Genomic DNA, 21,275 nt, shown 5'->3' with positions numbered 1-21,275 from the left:
TATACCAGGGGCCTGCATCAGTGGCTGAAATCCCTGTGTAGACAAGGCCTGAGAGGAGACTTTAGCCCTCAGATGGCAGCAACCTGCTTGCAAGGGACTTTTGGTAGCTCTGATCAGTAATCAGTGTCCCCAGAAGCACAGCTCTGTTCCAAGGAAGTCTCCAGGTGTTTGGTTCTTAGGGTGCATCTACACTGTGACGAAAGACCTGCAGCTGGCTCGGGTCAGCTGACTTGGGCTGCAGGACTATAAAATTGCAATGTAGCCATTTGGCCCTGCGAGCCGAAATCATCTGACCCAGGCTCTGACACTTGGTGCTGTGGGTTTTTTTATCACAGCGTACACATACCCATGGAGGTTGCGCTGGTTCGTTCTGTGAGCAGAGCAGCTGTGTTCCTTCACATCCAGTCCCCAGCTCAAGCGGTAACCACAGGACACAGGCTTGTCCCAGAAGCTTTGTAATGAGGGGCAGCTGCGCCTGTGGGCCGATGTGCCTGCTTTCTGAGTCAGATGTGTTTAAAATGTACTCTGTTCTAATGCTAAGCGGATGAAAGAGCATCCCTTTACTGCCTCTGGAGAGAAGCAAGAAGTTCATCCTTCCCTTCTCTTGTCCTGCGTTCTCCTCAGCCCTGCCCCATGGATTGCGCCAGCAGGGGGATATCGGTGCGGGGCAGTCATGAAAACCCCATAGGATAATGAATCTCAGAACAGATCATTTCAGCCAAGAGGTGGGAAAGGACGTTTGAAGGGACTTGGGTGAAAATCCAGCTGAATTGGAGGCCTGTGTTGAGCTGCAAGGTTCCGCGCTTGCGTCACATTGAGGTTTGCCCGAGATGGGGCGGGAGTTCCGGGGAGCTGTGCAAACTGAAACGTCTGTTCAGCTTGTTGGCTGGATTTTGAGATGAAGAAACCCTGCGACTGACCAGCCGGGGTCCTCGAGGCTTCCTGAACGTAGGGACTGCCAAACCAGAAGAGAATAATTGCACATCTAGTCTGGTACCATGTCTCCAGCAGTGGTCATCGCCTGCCGCCCACCGGTGCAGCGCCGATGGGAAAAGGAGAGCTTATTCCCAATCCCAGACTGGGGATCAGCTTTTACTCACGCCAGGTCTATACTAGGCGCGCTTTGCTGGTACAGTTATCCCAGGCCCCCATCCTTGCTGAGTGAAGCAAGCTATGCTACGAAAGCACAGTGTGATCGATAGAGTGGTTAATGTTGCATAAAAGCATTTCGATTGTTTCCTCTGTGTAACTTCACTGAGTGTCTTCTGGGGCTGGTTAAACAAAAACATTCGATTGAGCGTCTCTGTGCAACTCGCTGTGTTTACAGACGTCTATCCGAGCTCTGCTTTCTAGATTAAATAGTCCTTGGGCTAGAGTTACAAAGGGATTTAGGTGCTTGAAGACGCAGCTGGGCGCCCAGAGGGATTTATGAAAGCGCCAAAGTGAGTTAGGCACCTGACTCCCATGTGCGCCCCAACCCCAGTGACTGATTATTTCTGCTGTCCTTCTCTGTCTGTCTCTTGTGGCCAAAGTGGAAGCACCACTGCTCAAGGCGAGGGTGTACCCAGGGATTCATAAAGCAGTGATGTAATCTCAGTAGCTAGGGCAATTAAACCAAGAAAATAATCGAGACGGGGAACAGTGTCTGGGAGAGAGGGAGCGTCACTGTTTGCTGTGTGTTCTTGGTTTCCAGTGACGGTAGCTTGTGAAGATCAAGGAGGGAACAGAAGTAGTCAGGCCCTACCACCGTGAAGAGGTTTATGCTTCCAACATAAGTGTTTCAGTCTCAATCCATAGCCCAGTGTCCCCCAGTCTGGGGGAGGCACAGGGGAGCAGAAGGCAGCTAATTCAATAGATCGTTTTGTAATCCTGAGTCTTGTCTGCATTTTAGGGTGGGGAGCTTAGGACGGGGAAACAGGTGGGTGTGTGTGTGTGTGTGTAAGTTACTGCCCATCTCCTTTTGGGGCTGACTTTCCCCTCCCCTTCCTTCCCCACCCATTGGTCTCCCCAGTACATGTCACTTTGCGGATCATCCAACTGCCAGTGCTCTTGGAGTGGGCTGATCTCATCTCTCAGGGTGGTGAGGGAAAGTCCTCTCTGCTCCATCACTCCCGTCCTGCTCCAGGATCCATGTAGGTAGGATCTCAGGGTTGTTAATGCACCTGGGCCCTTGTGAATGGCAGCGGGACATGTTCACCAGGCTGTTCCCCTCTGTAGCCTTATCCCGCCTCTGTGAAGCGGATCTCTTCCCTAGCCATGTGTAGCAAGCTCCTGCTCCACACTCTCAGACTGCCCCATTCTGCCTCTCTTCGGATTACACATCAACTGAAAGGGAGGCCTTTGCTGTCTTTCAGAACATCCTCGGTGAGGGAGACCAGCTTCGTTGAGAAGATGAAGAAAACGGTAAGTTTTTCTTTCTCTTTTCTGAGGCTGTGGAAGGAGCAGGTTCTTCCTGTTCAGCCAGTGTGGAGGGGATGGAGGCCTCTTCCTTCCCTACGGTGAGAGAATTGCCTTTCCAATTCCTGCCACTGTTCATGGCACTCTGGGGGGGGCTGGGCAGCTTCTTGTGTGAGTTACTAGACCCCTCCAGCGCTAAAGAAGCAGGAGCTGCTTAGCAGCTGAGCTGTCTAGCTAGTATCAGCAGGGAGCTGCTGGGAGATGGATTTGGTCCTGCTACTAATGAGCATCTTTGTGCAGTACCTGAGTTCTGGAAGGCTAGTCAAATTAAATAAAAGGGAGGGCGGGAAATCAGGGCTGTTTCTCTGCAGATATCCTTTTGTACTAGACACATGAAATCTGCCTCTTTGAAGAGAGAGGTAATTCAGGTGAGGGCTTAGCAACAAAGGGAAGTGTAATGTGAGGTTGGGGTCAGGAGGAAAATGGTGGAATTCCTTAAACTCTCTGGCTGATCATTATTTGTGGTAGCACCGGCTAGGTGGTTTCCAAACGCGTCAGAATGACCAGTTTCTGCTCGAAGGAGTTCCTATTCAAAGGAGCTGTTCTCCAGTCACACACTGTTCATCGCTCCCCAACCCCCTCACAGAATAATAACATAGCAGGTTTTTTTAGCAGGTTTCCACGATGGATCTCAAAGCACTGTGTGAACAGTAGTTTAGCCTCCCAGTCCCAGTGCGTAGGTATTGCACAGAAGCCCAGAGATGTGATCTGCCCAAGTTTGTGTCAGAGCCAGGAATAGAATCCAGGACTCCTGACTCCCAGTCCTTTCCTTTAACCATGACAACACCCTCCTTGCTCCTGAACTCCAGTTACTGGCCAAATTAGCAACTCGTGTGTAACTGGGTCTCTGTCTTTCCAGGGGCGAAACATCGTGGTGTTTTATGGTTCCCAGACTGGTACAGCAGAGGAGTTTTCCAACCGCCTTTCCAAAGATGCCCATCGGTACGGCATGCGAGGCATGTCAGCGGACCCCGAGGAGTACGATATGGTAAGTTAAACTTCGCTTCACACAGCATCTTTACTCTGTTATCGAATTCCATGCGTGCGAAGGGTATGTAAGTGGTGCCTGCGACCCGCGGGCATGCTGAAGGGATGTGTTATTAATTAACAAAGAAGGGGATGAGCTGTTAGCATCGGCTGTTTGCAGCAATTATTAAGTAACTGTGGGCCCAGTAACATACGGCACAGGGATGAGGAATGTGTCCTTGAACCATTTAGTGCTAGCAAAATCAAGGGCCTTAGCCCCTGGAGAGTGACGTGCTGCTTCTTGTGGGAACGAGGAGGGGGTCACCAGCTGCTTTACAGAGTTATTCCAAAAAGGGGAGCAATCGTGAACTGAACCAACCATTTTTAGGGTCCCCCAAAGAGCCAGACTTTCCCGTCTGCTGGGAGGAGAGATTGGGCCAATGGAAATCTCCCTTTCTGGCAGTGGGACTGGGGCAGGGCCGTGAGCCGCTGAGCTTGGGTGTGCTCTGGGGCTTCAAGCAGGTTCTTGGCTTGATTGTGCCGAGAGCAGGAGCTGAACAGGGCAGATCATGCTGGGCAGTGAAAGGGTGGGAACAAGCAGGAAGCTGTTGTGGGCCGTTTGGAAAGAATGAGCTAGCCGCCTCTGGAGAGCTCGCCCGCTCTGGTTCGTGGTCCTCCATTAGCTGAACTGAGACCTCCGTGACCTCGGCATGCCAGTCAGATGTGCTACTGAAGAGTATAGACAATAATAGCTGCTTACAAAGTGAAAGTGAGCCAGAAGCTCCTCTTCTGAGGCCTGGCTGGGTAGGAGGCCACCTTGCTCTGGGATCTGAGTCAGAGAGGAACTTCACTCTGAAGAGGAATTGGACCTCATACTCTTAGAAATCTCCCAGCTGGGGCCAGAACCAGTGCTCCAAAGTCCTTGCAGATGTTCCACCACCTCTGTATCACAGAGGACACCTCGGTTCTGGTGATCTGACAGGTCACCTTTACCCTGGGAATCTGTCGCCAGGCAACCTGAAGGGTTCTGAGGTGCTATCTCTTCGATTAAACATTTGGCCTCACCACTCGTAGCCTGTTCAGAATATTCCTTGGTGCTTTCCTGAAGAGTAAGAGTGTTAACCGCAGTGTCCTGGCCGCAATCCTGTTGGTTAACAAAATGCGAAGTAACACCAGACAATTGCCACATTGCACACCAGAGGCAGTTGCATTTTAGTGGTGGTGATGTGAAACAACCACCCCCCCCCCTTCCCCCGCCATAATAATGTTCACAATGATTGCTTTGGGATCCCTGAAGTTGAGAAGTGTTACATAATGTAAGGAACTTAATCTCTCTGGCCTTGTTTCTAGTCTGATCTGAGCCGCCTCTCTGAGATTGACAATTCCTTGGCCGTGTTCTGCATGGCTACGTACGGAGAGGGTGATCCCACAGACAATGCCCAGGATTTCTATGACTGGCTGCAGGAGACTGATACTGACCTGACTGGTCTCAAATTTGCAGTAAGTAAACCAGCTCTGCGTTACTGCTTATGCCTGATTTAGGCATGAAAGTCCCCCATGCATATGCCCAAATCAGACATGAACTTACAAGTGAGCATGCAATCTCAGTTTGCATGCCTTGCATCCATGCCTCGCATGTCTATGTCAGGGGCGCACCATTGTGTGCTGCACATTTGCAAACATGGTTCTGTGTGCTTTAAAAATGACTCATGACTCTCTCCTTCCCCTCTGCATCATGAAGGATCATTGAGTCCATATTGCTGCAGACGGCGTCTAGCATGCACTTGAATGCGAAGGCTGTAACTAAGTTACAGGCTACTGTTATTGTTTAGCAGGCTAATTGGACAGCCTTAGGCCAGATATTCTCCTGCAAATTAGGTCATTCCAAGAAGCATATCATTTCTTTCCTGTATTTAAATTTAATAATCGCTGAGATGGAACTGTCTTACCTACCTCCCCTGCAGATTTCCTGGGTTGGGTGGTACCCAGAATTGCAAAGCATGAGATAATCCATTGCTTGGTCTCCAAATGAGGTAGTTTCACCCCAGTGGGGGTATAACATACGGTACAAAGACGTCCATCGCTGACAATGGAATGGAAGGGATGGTAGATTAGAGAGCTGGATATTGATGAGAGATGTAGAGCCAAGTGCTCTGTTTGGCCCCGAAGAGGTGCCACTTCCCTCACTCTGTCCCACTCATGTGCCTGAACCAGTGTGGCCTAGTGGACAGAACTCCAGACTGGGACTCAGGAGACCTGGGTTCCATCCCTGGCTCGACTGGCCTGTGGGGTGACCTTGGGCGAGTCACTTCCCTGCAACGTGCCTCAGTCTCCCCATCTGTAAAATGACCACCTTTGCAAAGCACTTTTGAAATCTACTGATGAAAAGTGCTATGAAAGAGCAAGGTGGTGGTATTCAGATTATTTATAATGGGGGAGAGGACAGTTCAGACTCATGGCTCATTCAGTGCTGGGCCTCTTTCTTGAGGCTTCTCAAAAGGAGCCAGTTTGGGGGTGCTTTTTAGTACGGTTCTGTCCCTCAGGAACTGAAACCCCCAGCTCACTTCAGAGAACACCAAATAACCAGCAGATGGGGACAGCTTTTGGTCACTGTGGAGCTGGGCTGAATTTGAACCAGTGACCTACAATAGTGGTGAAAGGTTATAGCCACAGAAAACCTACCTCCTTAGCCAGCCAGAGCCCTCCAAATGGGCTCCCCGACTCCTTTTGATAGAGACTTTATATGTTTATAGCCATCCTCTTTGGCGTGAGGTTTTTGAATTAATGCATTGACTTCGTCTGATTGATTGACTGTCGTTCTCTTCCAGGTTTTTGGGCTGGGCAACAAGACTTACGAGCACTTCAACGCAATGGGGAAATACGTGGACAAGAGGCTGGAGCAGCTTGGAGCCCAGCGGATATTTGAGCTCGGCATGGGAGATGATGATGGGAAGTGAGTAGAGTTGGATGTTTGGTTTGAGCATTGGCTGGCTCGGAGCAAGCACAGAACAGACCATATTGTGTGTGTGTGTCTATATAAAACGTATGGGGGCTAACGTTCTGCTAACTAGCATATGTACCTAGCAGGGACTGGCTAGGGGCTAGGATGTCTGCTGAATTGGGAAGTGGGCTTTACGTCCTCACTGGGGCAGAGACCTGTGGGATTGATGTTCGGTTCAGAGTCACGTAGTTTGCCAGATCCCTTGTGCATCAGGAGCTGTTTTCATAGAGGCAGTGAGGTGTAGCTAAAATTTTTTAGCTTTCAAGTGTATAAACTAGCTGGACCCCTCTGTGTCTCTCTCAACCCCCACGTCCATCTCTGCCTGACACACTGTTGTTACTGTAGCTTTTGATTTGCTTTTACATGCACGGGTGCAATCACTCCTGCGATTATCCCAGCAAATGGAAACTTGCATTAGCCCAGAGCTTGCCTTAAGTGTTCTCTGTCTGAAGTTAAACCTGTTCAATAAAATAAAGGCCTCCCGAAACCTTGACTGATCTTTCTAGGTAATGCTGCCTGCAGACTCCCCACCTGGGCCTCTGATCTTATTAGTGAGGGTCAGGTGTGGAGAGGAAACCTCTGGAGGAAAAACCCAGAAGTGCAGAAAGCATTGCTGTACATTCTTCTGTGTGAACTGGAGTTCACCAGTATCGCACTGGCACCCTCTTGTATGGCTGCTGCCTGAATCACTGATGATATTGCTGAAGTGGAGACATGGCCTGGGTCTGAATGTGAATTCGTCATCCTAGCTCCCTAGGGTCCAGCTAAAATTAGTTATTTCGTGCGTGAACTAGAGGAGGGCAGGTACGGAGGGGTGCACAGGGTATGGGAGGAGATATTGCATTGGGGCCTCCCTGCAGTTTGCTTCCGGAGCACCCCTCTGGCTGGCTGTCCAGGACATGGCATTGACACTGCTACTTCTCTCCTGCCCTGAACAGCCTGGAAGAAGACTTCATCACTTGGCGTGAGCAGTTCTGGCCGGCAGTGTGCGAGCACTTTGGCGTGGAAGCTACCGGAGAGGAGTCCAGGTAAGTGTGGGAGCAGAGGAGATACCAGCATGGATTTTTTTGCAGAAATCCCAAGTGAAAAGTGGCATTTTGGCATCCAATCCCCATCCAGGCCTGAGCTGGTATCTGCTTTTCAAAGAGCAAAGACTCACCCCATTGAGACTTAAAAGTAGTGAGAAACCTTAAGTAGATTCACCCTTGTAAATGAGAGAGGGTCCAGTCCAAACATCCCTACGTCCTGGGCTAAGTGACTCCAGATCAGAACTTTTTTGGCTCCATTTGTTGAGTTCACTTCTCCATGGCACAAAACTCTTTATAAATAGTTGTCAAGTTGTCAACCTGGTGATGAGTCCAGTGATGCTGCTGCTGTTTCTCTGGTCTCCCTCTTGTGTCTCACTAGGCCATCTCCCAGGCGCTGCCCTACCCCATTTATCGTGCTCTGATAAAATACTTAGATCATCTGCCAAAGCGAGCCTGGGCACCAACATGTCACGCTGAATACTGATTGAATGTAGTCTAGAACCATCTCTCTCCCTGTAGTTCATAAACTGTAGTTCATAAATGGGGACCGTTTGTCTGACAGCCTAAAGCTGATGAATTTTGTGTCAATTAACAGCTCGGGAGCAAAGTCCCGCAAAGATCGTTTTCCAATCAGTCGTAAAGGGTTCAGCAAATATCAGCACTTAGAGAACATTGTTTTTCCTTTGGAAGCTTCCCCAGGTAGCTCTGGCCCTGATCTCTTCTGAGTAAGCTGAGGGTTGTGCCAAATTACTAAGTGTTTTTTGTGATGAGGCCTGTGGTCTCTAGGCCATTAGACTGAGACCTCCAAACTTGTGGTATGTGTGACCTAAGCAGCTTTGACCAGCATTTTTGAAGCTTAAAATGCTAAAATAACCCATCATGCCGCTACTTCCCACCACTTCCAAAAGTGCTTTCTCTGCATAGGGACTTTGACTGGGAAAAGAGGGTTATTGATTACACCCAGCAAATCAGATGCAACACATTGTCCAGGCTGTGTTCGGTGGTTCACAGCTGCCTCCTTTCTCTCTTCGTCCAGCATCCGTCAGTATGAGCTGGTGGTCCACACAGACATCAATATGAACAAGGTCTACACTGGCGAGATGGGCCGGCTGAAGAGCTATGAAAGCCAGAAACCGTAAGTACCAGATTATCCCAGGTAACTTTGGCTGAGAGTGGTCAGTGCAGAAAAGTCAAGGAGCATGTCCTTCAAAGCCTAATATTAAATGCTCTGCTGGAAGTTGTCATTTCCCTACCATGGCCTCCTAAAATCCCCGCCAGTGCTTAGACCATAAACGCTTTGGGGCAGTCTCTTGTATTATGTGTGTACAGTACGTAACACAGTGGGACTCTGATTGGGGCCTCTAGGTGCCACCTAGCTATATTAGACATGCTGTTGTAGACTTCAGCTTTTGAATTTAGCCAGTGCTGTTTAAGGCCACACTAGGAATTAAGTTGTTCCTGCATGGCCATGCCATTGTATATACAAAACCCCTGTGGCAAAGGCTTATTCTGCCTGCATTACATTGTCTGTGTGGGCATATTTTGCAGATTAAACCCCACTATTTGAACGTGTGGCTGTAAAATACCCGAGTCGAGATTGAGAAACAAAAGTCGTGTTCCACAGTGACCTGACGGAAATGCTGCTACTGACTTTCACCTAGAACTTCGGGACGCTCTTCTCTCCTGTCTCGTTCCCGAGCCCTGATTTAGTTTCCAAGAAAAAGCATTGAGACAAATGACAAATGCATTGGCGAGGTCAGAGCAGAGCCACAAATGTGGTTGTAATGAAAGGTTGAGGCCTGGGAGGAAGTCTAAGGGGGAAGCCAGCTGTCTTCTGCAGGGGAGAGGCCTCAGTTTCAGGTAGGACAGAAGAAGGAAAAAAGATATCACTTGGGTTAAGCATCAGGAATAACCATAAGGATCAAGCTGCCAAGGGAGGCTCTGCCCGGATAGTCAAGGCTAGACACCCATTCCATAGGGACGGTGTAAAGATAATGAAATCAGTCCTGTTGAACTGCAGCGTGATGGAGGGGTAAATGTCCCAGTAGAGGGCTTCTTCAGATCCAACTGGTCCGATCTAGTTTTTCATGCTACCAGGAGGAGCCATTTTGGGCTAGTGAGAGAGAGCACGGATGCATCTTCTAATACTGTGTCGGTTTACAAGATTGCATTGTACTAACTTTCAGCTCATTTAGGGGGGTGGAAGAAGAGAGGAAGGGTGGCGCAGTGGGTTAGGCACTAGACTGTGACTTGAGAGACCAGGGTTCAATTTCCTGCTCTGCCACAGACTGTGTGTGACCTGGGGCAAGTCACTTAGTCTCTCTGTGCCTCAGTTTGCCACCTTTAAAATTGGGATAATAGTACTGCCCTAATGGGGTTTGGTAAATACGTTAAAGATTGGGATGTGCTCAGATACTACAGTTATAGGGGCCATATAAGTACGATAGATAGATGAAGGGGGTGGAAGGAGCTTCCAAGCCATAGCCCTCTCTTAGCTGCCCTTTGGAATGGCAGTTCCTGAACTCAGTGTGTTGTGAAATACCCTCTGCTCCCTTGAGTGTAGAAGGCCAGTGAGGAAAAACCATGTGACGCTCTCAGAAGATCCATGCACATGTTGCAATGTCTATTGAAACGTGCTCCAGAGAGGGTGGGGACAGCGTCACTAATTTGCAGACAGATAATAGAAACCAGCGCTTGGCACAGAACCTGGAAGGACAAAACCCCATGAAAAGTCCATTGCATTTTCCCTGCGGTGTCTGTTAACCTTCAGAGGTTTGGCTCTGTAAAGCCGCGAAGCTGCGATCCAACAGAAAGTCCTCTGATACCAGGTGCAAGGTCACCCTCTGCATTCTCTCAGTAAGGACACTGTGGCTGTTCTTCTCCGTAGGCAATGATCCTTTGGGTTGGCTCACGAGCAGCACTGCATTTGGGAACATGAAACGCTGCACACCCTCCCCTAGTGCTGTTGGAGGGAGAAATCCTAGCGGTTCACAGGAGCTGCTTTCCCTCTTGGGAGCTACAGGGGAATTGCAACACTTCGAACAGGCTGTAACAAAAAAACCCTTTCTGGCAGGCGGGAACTGGTACTTGCTCTAAACACTAGAGGCTACGTTTTTAGCCAGGGCATTTTAACTGTGCAGATTTGAGAGGCTGAATGGACTTGTGTTTGAGAGGCTAAATTAGCAATCAGGAGTTCTGTTCTTGGCTTTGCTACTCGTAGACTCTAAGGTCAGAAGGGACCATCATGATCATTTAGTGTTACCTGCACATTGCAGGCCACTCACTTGCTGGATGGCCTTAGAGGAAATTGCTTCCGCACTCAGTTTTCCCCATCTGTACGAGAGGGGATCCTTTCTTATAATCCTTCCTTATCTCACCTGGGCATTTGGGTTAAATTCGCTAGTGCATATGAGGTGCTCTGACGATGTGTGCTCTAGAAAAGTGTGTAAATAAATAGTATTTTAGTTCCTGAATACCTGTTGCATCTATACACCCCATAGTTTCAGTGCTACCTGCTGGCATCTCTCTCTCTGGGCAGGAACAAACTTAGGGGCCAGATCTGAAGCCCTTTCTTTGTAACCTTGATTAAAGCAGCACCTGCAGCAACTTGGATTGGGTCCCCATTCTGCAAAACCTGTCGATTTTCCTTGGACTTTTGGGGAGGTGGGAGATACATGAGGGCTGGTGTGATTGGGAGGGAATTGGGGGTCTCTCATCTCTTTGGTTGGTTACTTTCGTGCTGTTGGCGAGGATTTGCTGCTTGGTTTTATTATTTTGGTATGGACTGTTTTAAAGTTTGTCAAAAGCTCCTGGGCCATCACATCTATGATTATAAGTGGAAAGAGACTAATTTGTAATCTCCCTGGCACCTGCTTGTAGACTTAATGCAGGGAGCTCTGCATTCATCCCCATGCATCAGCAGTCAGGCTGTAGGTGGTGACCTGGGAGCTTCTATAACCAAGTGCTGCAAAGTGGAATAAACTGTATTCCTGCCATATAGGGAAGTGGGGGTGTCAGAGGTTCAGGTACTATTGTGGTGGGAACAGTAATATGAATACCTTGCTCTTATGTAGTGCATTTCATCTGTAGATCTCAAAGCACTTTACAAAAGCGGTGGTATCCCCATTTTATAGATGGGAAGACCCATAAGTAGAAGGACCTGGAAAAGGAAGGTCTTATCCATTGATGTTTTCATGCCTCCAAGCCAGCCAGCTGTTACTCTGTGTAAAGTCAACTACTGACCTATCAAATAAAGAAAAGCTCTATTAGAAAAAGGAAGAAAATGAACCAAAAGATCCATGCAATGGGGTGAAACTAATCATGCCTTTAAGTTGCACAGAACAAGGATACTGTAAAGTCTGGTTGTAAACGGAGTGCTTGCTGTTCCCTCCAGCCCGTTCGATGCAAAGAACCCTTTCCTGGCACCTGTTATCCTGAACCGAAAGCTGAACCAGGGCGGAGAGAGGCACCTCATGCACTTGGAATTGGACATTTCTGGCTCCAAAATCAGGTACCCCTCCGCTGGGGGATATTATACTGGGACAAGGTGTGGGACCATAAGTGAAGCTCGGGAATTCACGTGCCTGACTCCTCCCAGAGCTTAGACTGGAGTCTCACTATTGTGTTTTCTGGCCCCAAGGTTCCTTTGTGGTTTTGGATCAGGATAACTTTGATCAATTTTTATTTTTCTCTTTGCAGTTATTTCCTCCTGTCTTAAATACTGTGTTGTTTCGTCACAGAACGGCTGCCGTGTTCCACCCCAGAGGTGGCTGTATGTGTCGGTCACAGCTGAGGAATCCCTATAGCTGCAGTCTAATGGTCTTTGGGCTCCTTCTTCAGTAAATATGCTAGAAGAGAGCATCATAATGGGATCAGTACACTCATCTTTCTGGCCTCACTTCAAACAGGGCTGTTCAGGCATCCCACTGTGATGGGCTGGACCCCCTGAGATATCACCTGAGGTGCTAACGATATCACTGAGCCCGTCTTTTTCTGCCAGCCTGGGCCCCCTTGATCCCTGTCTTGCCGAGCCAGGCTCTTAAGCCTACTCCAGCAAAGGTCACAGGCAGGGCCACCCCCAGCTGCGGAAGATACAGACGCTGAGATCAGCTCTGGGAGGACTCGGCTTAAGGGACTTACTACAGCACCCAGATGTTCACCCCCCTTGGGTATAAGCCCAAAGTTACATAAAGTTCGCCTCCTCCCTCGATGTGGAGGAAGGTATGCCCCCCCGTTAGAAATTGTATAAACTGGGTTATATTATAAACAGTAGATAATTGTAACACTACAAAAAGGTGTATTTTAAGTGGATAAAGAGGTGGGAAACAGAGCAAAGCAGATTACTAAGAAAATTGTACAAGGCAGCAAACTAAGCTAGATTCCCTAAAGAAACTGGTTACAAATAATTCCTCACCCTAGATATTGGTTCAGTAGAGTCATTCACAGGCCAGAGGTGTCTTTTCTAGCTTGGGCCCAGCAGTTCTCCCCCCCCCCCCCCCCTTTCAGTTCCAGTCCTTTTGTTTTCAGGTGTTTTCAAGTCTCTCTTTGGGGTGGGGAGCAGAGGAGAAGCAAGCTGAAGACAATCATTGTTTTCCTCCCCCACCTTATGTAGAATTTCCATAAGGCGGGAACCTTTTGTTTGATTCCCCCCATCCCCCTGTGGAACAGCTCAGCAGTCCAAGATGCAGGTTAGTGTCAGGTGACCAGGTCACCTGACTCTACAGCGTTCATGAGTGAGTGTTGCGTGTTGATATCCTTTTCCTCCCCCTAGGTATGAGTCTGGGGACCATGTTGCTGTGTACCCAGCTAACGACACATCACTAGTGAACCAGATCGGCGAGATTCTGGGCGCAGACCTGGATATGATCATGTCCTTAAACAACCTGGATGGTTAGTAGTCCAAACAAGAGCGATCGTTCCCGCAGCTGAGCGGAAATTTGCTCCTTTTCTTTGTGTCTGAGTTTTTGTGTGTTACTTATGCAGAGTGGGCTTATCCCTACATGAGACGAGCTGAAGAACTGCTTTTGACCATGCTATCAGTATTTTTGCAGAGAAGGATCTTTTGGTTCGGATCATACTTGGCCTGAGGCTCTAAGAATCAGGGCAGTGGATTTGATCCTTCTGCCTTTCCATCAGGACCCAGATTAGGAAGATCTTCAGATCCTGCTGTCTCTGTGGGGCGGGGACCATCTTTTTGTTCTGTGTTTGTACAGCATCTAGCGCTGCTGAGTTTTGGTCTGTGACCGTGGCTTTTAGTGTCACCAAAATACAAATAATTCATCATCATAGAAACATAGGGCTCAAAGGGACCTCAAGAGGTCGTCGGTTCCATCCCCCTGCGCTGAGGCAGGATTATGGATAACTGGCATTACTACTGCCGAGTTTGAGTGCTGGTACGTAATTAAGTAGCTCCGCTGGGAACGTGCTACGCAGATGTACGCACAAGCGAGGCGACTGACGTGCCCCTCGTTACAGGATACCAGAGCGAGTCTGCTGTGTCCTCCCTATACATTACCTGATACTCCGCAGCACCAGAACCGCACTTGCTCCCGAGCGCCATTGTTTAATTAAAGGGTTCGTCTCTGCCTTGCGGCGTATCGAACCGTGCAGTGATAGGGCCCTTGTCACAGCACCGCACATCCTTCCACACATGGCTCTCAGCAGAGTCCGCCGAGGTTGCTGACCCTCCTCGATGGCGCTCTGGCAGGACAGCCCGTAAAAGCTATGAACGGACACCGTGTGGGGCGTGCGGCCTTTTCACCTACAGTTCTCTTCTTTTGTGTTGGACAGTAGCCTAGTCTGGACTCTTTGAAAACCGGTTGTTATAGGGCAGGGACACCCAGGCTTTACCCTCGGAAGGCAACTTCCTGGTGGCTGAGAGCCAGGGCCGGCTCCAGGCCCCACCTTTCCAAGCAGGCGCTTGGGGCGGCATTCAGAACGGGGCGGCGTCCCCTGTCCCTCGGCGGCAGCTCCGCCGCTCTTCCGGGCGTGGCGGCGACTGCTTGGGGCAGCAAAATTGGTAGAGCCGCCCCTGCTGAGAACCAGTGCCCCAGTTTCCAGACGGTGAAGCAGCTTGTCCACTTCTTTAACGTGCAGGTAGTGACGACAAGCTCCCGGCCTGCAGGGCCCTCTCTATCTGTTACAGCCACTGGCAGCATACCTTGGACTCTTTCCTAGCTCACTAAACTGAATTAACTCCGGCTTATGTGACTGATCATCAGGGTAGTCACGGAGCATTTGTGCTGGTGATTAGAGTTAATTACACTTAGTGATTACAGATTCGTTCAGAGGGTGCTCAATCCTCTAGGCCACACTGCCTTCCACGAAGTCAGTTCCCCTTTCTGTGTCTGTTGCCCCATAAATGTGGTCTTCCTCGTGTACTTTCTTTCTAATGGCCTCACAGAGTCTCAACTGTGTTGCTGAATTTCAGCCTCCTCTTTTCCCTTCCCCAGAGGAATCCAATAAGAAGCATCCGTTCCCCTGCCCCACCACGTACCGGACAGCCCTGACCTATTATCTGGACATCACCAACCCACCGCGCACCAACGTCCTGTACGAGCTGGCTCAGTATGCCACAGACCCCAACGAGCAGGAGCACCTCCGCAAGATGGCGTCTTCCGCTGCTGAGGGCAAGGTGAGCATGCCACTGCTTCTGTGGGCGAGGAGGCTGTGTAACAGGGATTCTCTCTGTGTGGGCTGGTGGTGGGCTGTCTAGGAACTGCCAGATGGGTCTGTCTAGCTCAGTGTCCTCTTTCGGACACTGGCTGCTCCTGGATGGATAACGAGGGTGTAATCTGTTTGTAGAAGTTCCATCCTGTAACCTGTCAAAGGTTGGCTTATGCCTTGAAGTATGAGGATTTATGTAGATGGGTTTTTTTGGTAAATATAAAATATTTTACCATTTGTAATATAACTGGGGCTGAACTAATTATCCATCTATGTGTCCAAGGCTGACGATATGTCATGGCAAAACGAGGGGGGAAAATCATACTTAAAATAAATAATGGCCCACAAACCTTGTAATTGGTTTTGCCACTGGGAAAGGGTTAACTAGGTGTCATGAGTAGTTAAACCCTTGAATATCCACCTGAGACAGCCAGGTGTCTACAAAGCCCTAGTAGAGCCTTGGGCAGCCGCAGGTAGACAGGGGAGAAGAAGACAAAGAAGGTTTCAATGAGTGTGTGTGTTTTGGTTTTTTCCCAAAATGTTGGCATTAGGAGCCTAAATCTCATTGACCTCCAGTGAGACTCAGGCACCCATGTGTCTCAGTCACTTCTGGACACGGGACTTTGGAGCCTACGGGTCACAGGTATTTTTGACAATGTTGCCCCTAATCTTTGTCGGTGCCAAGTGTCCGGGTGAAGGTGGAGAGGACAAACAGAGGCCTTAGCGGTGGCTTGCCTTGGTTATTAGGAGAGAGGCTGGGTGAACTCCAAGAGTCCTATCGTGCTTGGTCTGTGACAGTGGCCTGTGCCTCGTGACAGGGCAGGGAGGTAGCGCCTTGTGGGGTGGGGTGGGCGGAGGAGTGTTCTGGGGGAGGAGTTAAAGGCCTTGAGTGCAGGTATCGCTGGGAGTGGCTTTGCTGATGGCAGGCAGAGTGCTCCCACCTGCCCTGCAGAAATAACTTTCCCCAGCCCCATCCATCTCGGTGCAACTCCCCGTGTTTCCGCTACAATTTCCTCTCCTGCTCCTGTGCTCCCTCACAGAGCTGCTCCTTCATTGTGCCAAAGGATGGGTGCAAGGAAACCTGGTGACTGATGTCCGATAGTCACCGATTTTAAGTCCACGAAGGATGATTATTATCCTCTAGTCTGACCACCTGTGTCTCACAGGCCATAGGATTTCACCTTTGCCTTGTTCTCCTGTCTACACCCTCTGTGCACCTAGACGCTGTACCTCAGCTGGGTTGTGGAGGCCAGAAGGAACATACTAGCCATCCTGCAGGATGTATCTTCTCTCCGACCTCCCATCGACCACCTCTGTGAGCTGCTGCCTCGCCTGCAGGCCCGTTACTACTCGATTGCCTCCTCTTCCAAGGTGAGTCCTTTCCCCATGCCTCCAGGAGCCGGGCAGTCTATCAGCCCTGAGGAAGGACTTTGTTTCTTGGCATGAGCAACTGAGCAACCCTGAGAGAGTCCCTCCCTTTCCAACCTCCCAGCCATCCTGACAACTCCCTGCATGGTTGAGCGCCTGGGGGCGGGGAAAGGAATGCAGGGATTTCCCCTTTAAGGAAACACATCCTGTGCGCTTGGTCTTCCACATGTGGGATGCAGAATCAGTGTCCCCATCACAGCCCTGAGGCTGCCTCGCTCTGCTCCTGCTACTCTAGGGCCCTGCTTCCATAGCTAGGTGGATTCTGGAGGTAAATACTCCTTGCCTTGGGATTGTTTTCATTCGCACTTTGTACCAGGAGCTCAGAATGGGGCAGAGCCCTACACCTCAGCTCTGAGCGTGCACCGGGCTGAAGCCATCGCTGAGACTCAGACTGGCGTCAGGTCTGCTGCAGTAATAAGTTTCCTGCGAGGCTGGAGATGCCGTTACAAGCTAGCTCAGGACAACGGGGATGCTGAATTGAAAATGTCCTGAGCTGTCATTTGGAGAGAAGCAGAGGAACAGCCTGGCCCAGGGATCTGACATGGTATTGCGAGAGAGGTGCATCCTCTGGAACAGAGCACAGCATCCTTTCAGTTACACGTCCCGCACGCTGATGCAGAGCTCCCGTTCCCCCAGATAGCCCCTGCTGACCTAGCTCCATCCCTAACTCTAACAGAGAGAACTTGGGGTGCAGCAAAACCTCTCCTCGCCTCAAAGCTCAACTAGTTCCTCACTCCTCCTGCAATGCAGGGGCACAGGGAATGGGATCTGTCACAGGATTCAGTTAGAGAGCATGTCATACCAGCACTCCGCCTCCTCCCCGTCCCGCTGGGCAACTAACCCGGCTGGTGATACCGAGATCAGCTCACCAGGACTCTGGCATTCCTCCCAGCAGGGGCACTAAAGGACAACTCCCTTGAGGATAGAGACTAGCACGGGGTAGTCAATAGGGGGCCAAAACCGGACCCCCAGTTGCTTTTGCACAGACACCGAAAAATTTTTATTTACTTATTATCATAATTATTATTATTTTCTCTGGACCTTGGCTAGACCATGACCAGGAAATTTGGACCGTGACAAAAAATAATGGATTCCCCGATCGCGTCTTGTCCCGGTGCTAGGATTTCACACAGCCTGTGGCATGTCTGCTCTGCAGTCAGAGGTGTGGCAGCGTCTGTAGCTTTGCTCTAGGGAGCCCGAACAAATCACAGCAGGGAAGCTGTGGCAGCATTGGCGGTGGTTGCTCAGGTACAAACCCAAGGTCCCGAGCGGGCTTGCACGGCCCGTGCCGCCAGGACTTCGCCGCTGCTGTTACTGGAGCTGGCTAGATCAAAGCTGGTGCTGCAGTCACACCTCTGACTGCCATGGAGACGTACCCTGAGTGGAATATAGAGAGGCAAAATTGTTCCCATGGAGCCCTGTAAGATACAGGGGGTATAAATTGTGGCTTTAGCAGGAGGGCCACTTGGGTTGTTATCTGAGACCCTGAGAGCTGCAGGAAAGAGTGGCTTGCACCAACTGTTCTCGTTAGCTTCCCCGCTCCAGGGGGTGCTGGTTCTCGTCTGTGGACAGCCAATGGGACTAATTCACCCTCACGTGCCGCCCAGAAGCCAAATGGGTGACCGCATTTCTCTAAAGCTGGTGCCGATTTTGGTTTTGCTCCAGGTTCACCCTCACTCCATCCACATCTGTGCTGTGGTTGTGGAATACGAGACCAAGTTAGGCCGGGTGAACAAAGGAGTGGCCACTACCTGGCTGAAGAACAAGGTGCCCAATGAAAACGGGCACAAGTTGACGGTGCCCATGTACGTCAGGAAGTCACAGTTCCGGTTGCCTTTCAAATCCAGCACGCCCGTCGTCATGATCGGGCCCGGGACTGGGATCGCCCCGTTCGTTGGCTTCGTTCAGGAGCGGGCCTGGCTGAAGCAGCAAGGTGAGCGAGCAGCCGCGGTGCCGGGTGGGCTGGTCCTGGGGCAGCCATCGATTGGATGTGCTGCCTTGTCGCTGTAGTGCCAGTGTCCAGTGACAATCGCATGTCGGCTGCCAGAGGTGGGCCCCCTCCCGTACACCTGTGGCTCCTTCCTGAGGGGGCTTCAAAAGTAGCTCTCTCTGTAGCATGTGTGGGGGCCCCCCCGGGGGGGAGATTTTCAGCAGCAGTAAGGGTTTGCAGTTTTTGAAGGTTAGAATGTAAAAGTCGGTCTGTTACGGGAGCATTGTTCTGATTATTTCCTGTAACCCCTGCCCCCCCCCCCAACTCCGCGCACCCCCCAATCACCTAAGTCAGCACGGTTTGCTGCAGGCTTGTAGGGGGCACCCCGTCCCACCCTGACCTGCGGTGACTGACGGCACCATGGGCCAATCACGGCTCTCTTGTTATCGTGGGGCTCTATGGAGCAACCCTGGGGTGCGCTCAGGGCACCAGCGGCAGCCCATCCTGCGTTCACTTGCAACCCTGGGAAGCTGCACGACACCTGGGCTGGGGTCCCTGGGATAACGAGGAGCAGCTGCCCCCTTGCCCTACCAAAATGTTACAATGATGAGACGTGGCATCATCTGGTCCAAAATACCTTTTCCCCCAGGGTCAGCTCCTACCTCAGCACACACGGCTGGGGGGAGCAGGTCCCTTTTCCTCTGTGGGCCCAGCCGCTGGGCGGCACTTTGGTCCAACACACACAGCTGCGCCATTCAGTGCCAGGAAAGCAGGAGGGAGCGTTGCTTCCCTTCTCTGCAAGGGGGTGCAGGCAGCATGGTGGGTCTGTCAGCGCTGGGGAGCTGAGGGAAGGTGGGTCTGACCAGCGTTGTGGCTGGTCGGGAGGTGCCCACGCCCAGAAAGGAGGAAGCACCCGGTGGTGTCAGTAACGGAAGAGGTTTCAACTCAACCTCCTGCGATTAGCTGCTGCCCTGCCGCTTTCACCGAGCCTGGCTCGCGCTTGCGGAATCAGTGGCAGGTGGAGCTAGATAACGGCGCTGTACAGACCTGGCATGGGTTGGAGCAGGAAGTTGTGTGGCTGCAGGGGTGGAAGGTTGCTGCCTTCTGCTAGCCCTTGTAGGGTGGAAGGATGGGCCACCGACCTGGCTTCGATTCCCTGCTCTGCCACAGACTCCCTGTGTGACCTTGTCCAAGTCACTTAGGCCCATGTCCCGTTGCAAGCAGTGGAAGTTAGGTGCAGTGCTCAGAAACGATGGCAGCAGGGGCCGTGGAAGTCCTGTCAGTAGCTGGCTAGCCAGCCATGTGGAGGTGACGGGGGTGGGCTGACAGCTGTCCCGTTGGGTCCCAGGGAAGGCCGTTGGCGAGACGGTGCTGTACTATGGCTGTCGCCATGAGAACGAGGACTACCTGTACCGAGAGGAGCTTGCCCAGTTCCACAAGGAGGGAGCCCTCACCCAGCTCAACGTCGCCTTCTCCCGGGACCAGGCCCAGAAGGTAAAGCCCAGCGAAGAGGCTCCAGTCCCTCCCTCCCTCCAGCCCATGTGCGGGCGGCTGGACTCTTGCAGTCGGGTGGGTGGTGCAGGAGGAGCTGCCAGCCCCAGCCCAGGCTACTTGTCCAACTGGTCCTGGCAGCATCGGCCTGTACCCCGCACTTCAGAGCGAGGCGACCCCACACCTTGCAGAGAGCACCTGGCTGGGCGTGAATGGGGAGCCCCAGTCTGCACTCCCGCTTGGCTTGAGAGCCTGCCCTAATGCCCCCCCGCCCCAGGCTGTTGCCGGAGTGGGTCAGGCCTGCAGCTTTGGTTCCCTCCCGGCGGGACGTGCGGCAGCTCCGGGACGAAGCCGCCAGCTCGGCTGCGGGCCGAGTTTGGCGCAGGGTATCGGCGTTGCTCCCTTCCTCGCTATTGTAAACCCAGCTGCCTTTGTTCTGCCAGGTCTACGTTCAGCACTTGCTGAAGAAGAACAAGGCGGGGGTCTGGAAGCTCATCCACGAGGGGAACGCTCACATCTATGTATGCGGGTAAGGCCAGCCCGGGGCGCTGCTGGGCTCCTCGCAGGCTCAATTGCATCGGGGCCTTTGGTTGGACGGTGGGATAATCCGGGGTTTCCCATTGCGGGGCCCTATTCTCGGGGGGGCTGAGTGGGGGCTGGCATGTGGCTTTACAAGAACCTGGCAGCTCGATTTATTTTAAGGGATGCACCATGTGGCTTGACTCTCACTTCTTAACCCATACATTGGGTTCATTGACACTCCCCTGTGTGAAAGGGGAGGAACAAAGAGCTCGCCTCGCACGCATGGGGGCTCGCACCTCAAAGGCCGTGGCGCCATCCCCGTCACGGCCAGCAGCGCCCTTGTCTCCCAGTCACTGTCCTGTGCTAGGCTCCGCTCCCGGCCATCCAGAGCCCCAGTAAGTCACGGGAGTGCTGGGGCCTGCTAGCAGGTGGCAGGCTTGAGGCCTTGCTATGGGTGCGGACAGGAGCCCTGGGTTCGGTCACCAGCTTCCCCTCCTGCCCTGTGTCCCCCTACGTACAGCTCCGAGCCCAACTGTGTGTCTCAGGTCCCAGCCGACACAGGCTGGGAATAGAGCCATTGCAGAGAGTCCCCAGAGAAGGGCCTTGCTGAGCTAATGGGGTGGGGGGAGTTGAGCCAGCAGGGTCGAGTGCAAATAAAGCCCTCTCAGCAGCTCCCTGGGCCAAGGGCTGCTGGCTCCGTCAGTGCCCACAGCGGGCCTGGCGCTCTGCAGACAGGGCCTTGCCCCTGGGGAGGGCTGAGCACTTCATGAGGCAGCCAGAGTATCCT

At 51.6% G+C, this 21,275-nt stretch overlaps 1 protein-coding gene across 6 annotated transcripts in view; it reads left to right on the top strand.

Annotated features, from left to right (window-relative positions):
• The window catches only part of LOC102945437 (NADPH--cytochrome P450 reductase), a 57,788-nt gene that overhangs the window by 33,966 nt on the left and 2,547 nt on the right, over positions 1 to 21,275 (top strand). For all 6 annotated transcript variants that reach the window (XM_007067109.4, XM_027829344.3, XM_037880873.2 and 3 more), the window contains 13 exons: positions 2,355 to 2,403; positions 3,317 to 3,445; positions 4,774 to 4,923; positions 6,252 to 6,376; positions 7,363 to 7,452; positions 8,489 to 8,587; positions 11,846 to 11,962; positions 13,223 to 13,341; positions 14,904 to 15,085; positions 16,339 to 16,488; positions 18,211 to 18,478; positions 19,824 to 19,969; positions 20,410 to 20,495. In XM_007067109.4, the coding sequence (XP_007067171.2) occupies positions 2,355 to 2,403; positions 3,317 to 3,445; positions 4,774 to 4,923; positions 6,252 to 6,376; positions 7,363 to 7,452; positions 8,489 to 8,587; positions 11,846 to 11,962; positions 13,223 to 13,341; positions 14,904 to 15,085; positions 16,339 to 16,488; positions 18,211 to 18,478; positions 19,824 to 19,969; positions 20,410 to 20,495 (1,710 nt within the window). The remainder of the gene's footprint in view (positions 1 to 2,354; positions 2,404 to 3,316; positions 3,446 to 4,773; positions 4,924 to 6,251; positions 6,377 to 7,362; positions 7,453 to 8,488; positions 8,588 to 11,845; positions 11,963 to 13,222; positions 13,342 to 14,903; positions 15,086 to 16,338; positions 16,489 to 18,210; positions 18,479 to 19,823; positions 19,970 to 20,409; positions 20,496 to 21,275) is intronic.

The sequence above is a fragment of the Chelonia mydas genome, chromosome 17, assembly GCF_015237465.2.
Source record: "Chelonia mydas isolate rCheMyd1 chromosome 17, rCheMyd1.pri.v2, whole genome shotgun sequence".
Taxonomy (NCBI): domain Eukaryota; kingdom Metazoa; phylum Chordata; order Testudines; family Cheloniidae; genus Chelonia; species Chelonia mydas.
Note: the sequence above shows the minus strand (reverse complement) of the source record. Positions and strands in the feature narration are given on the sequence as shown.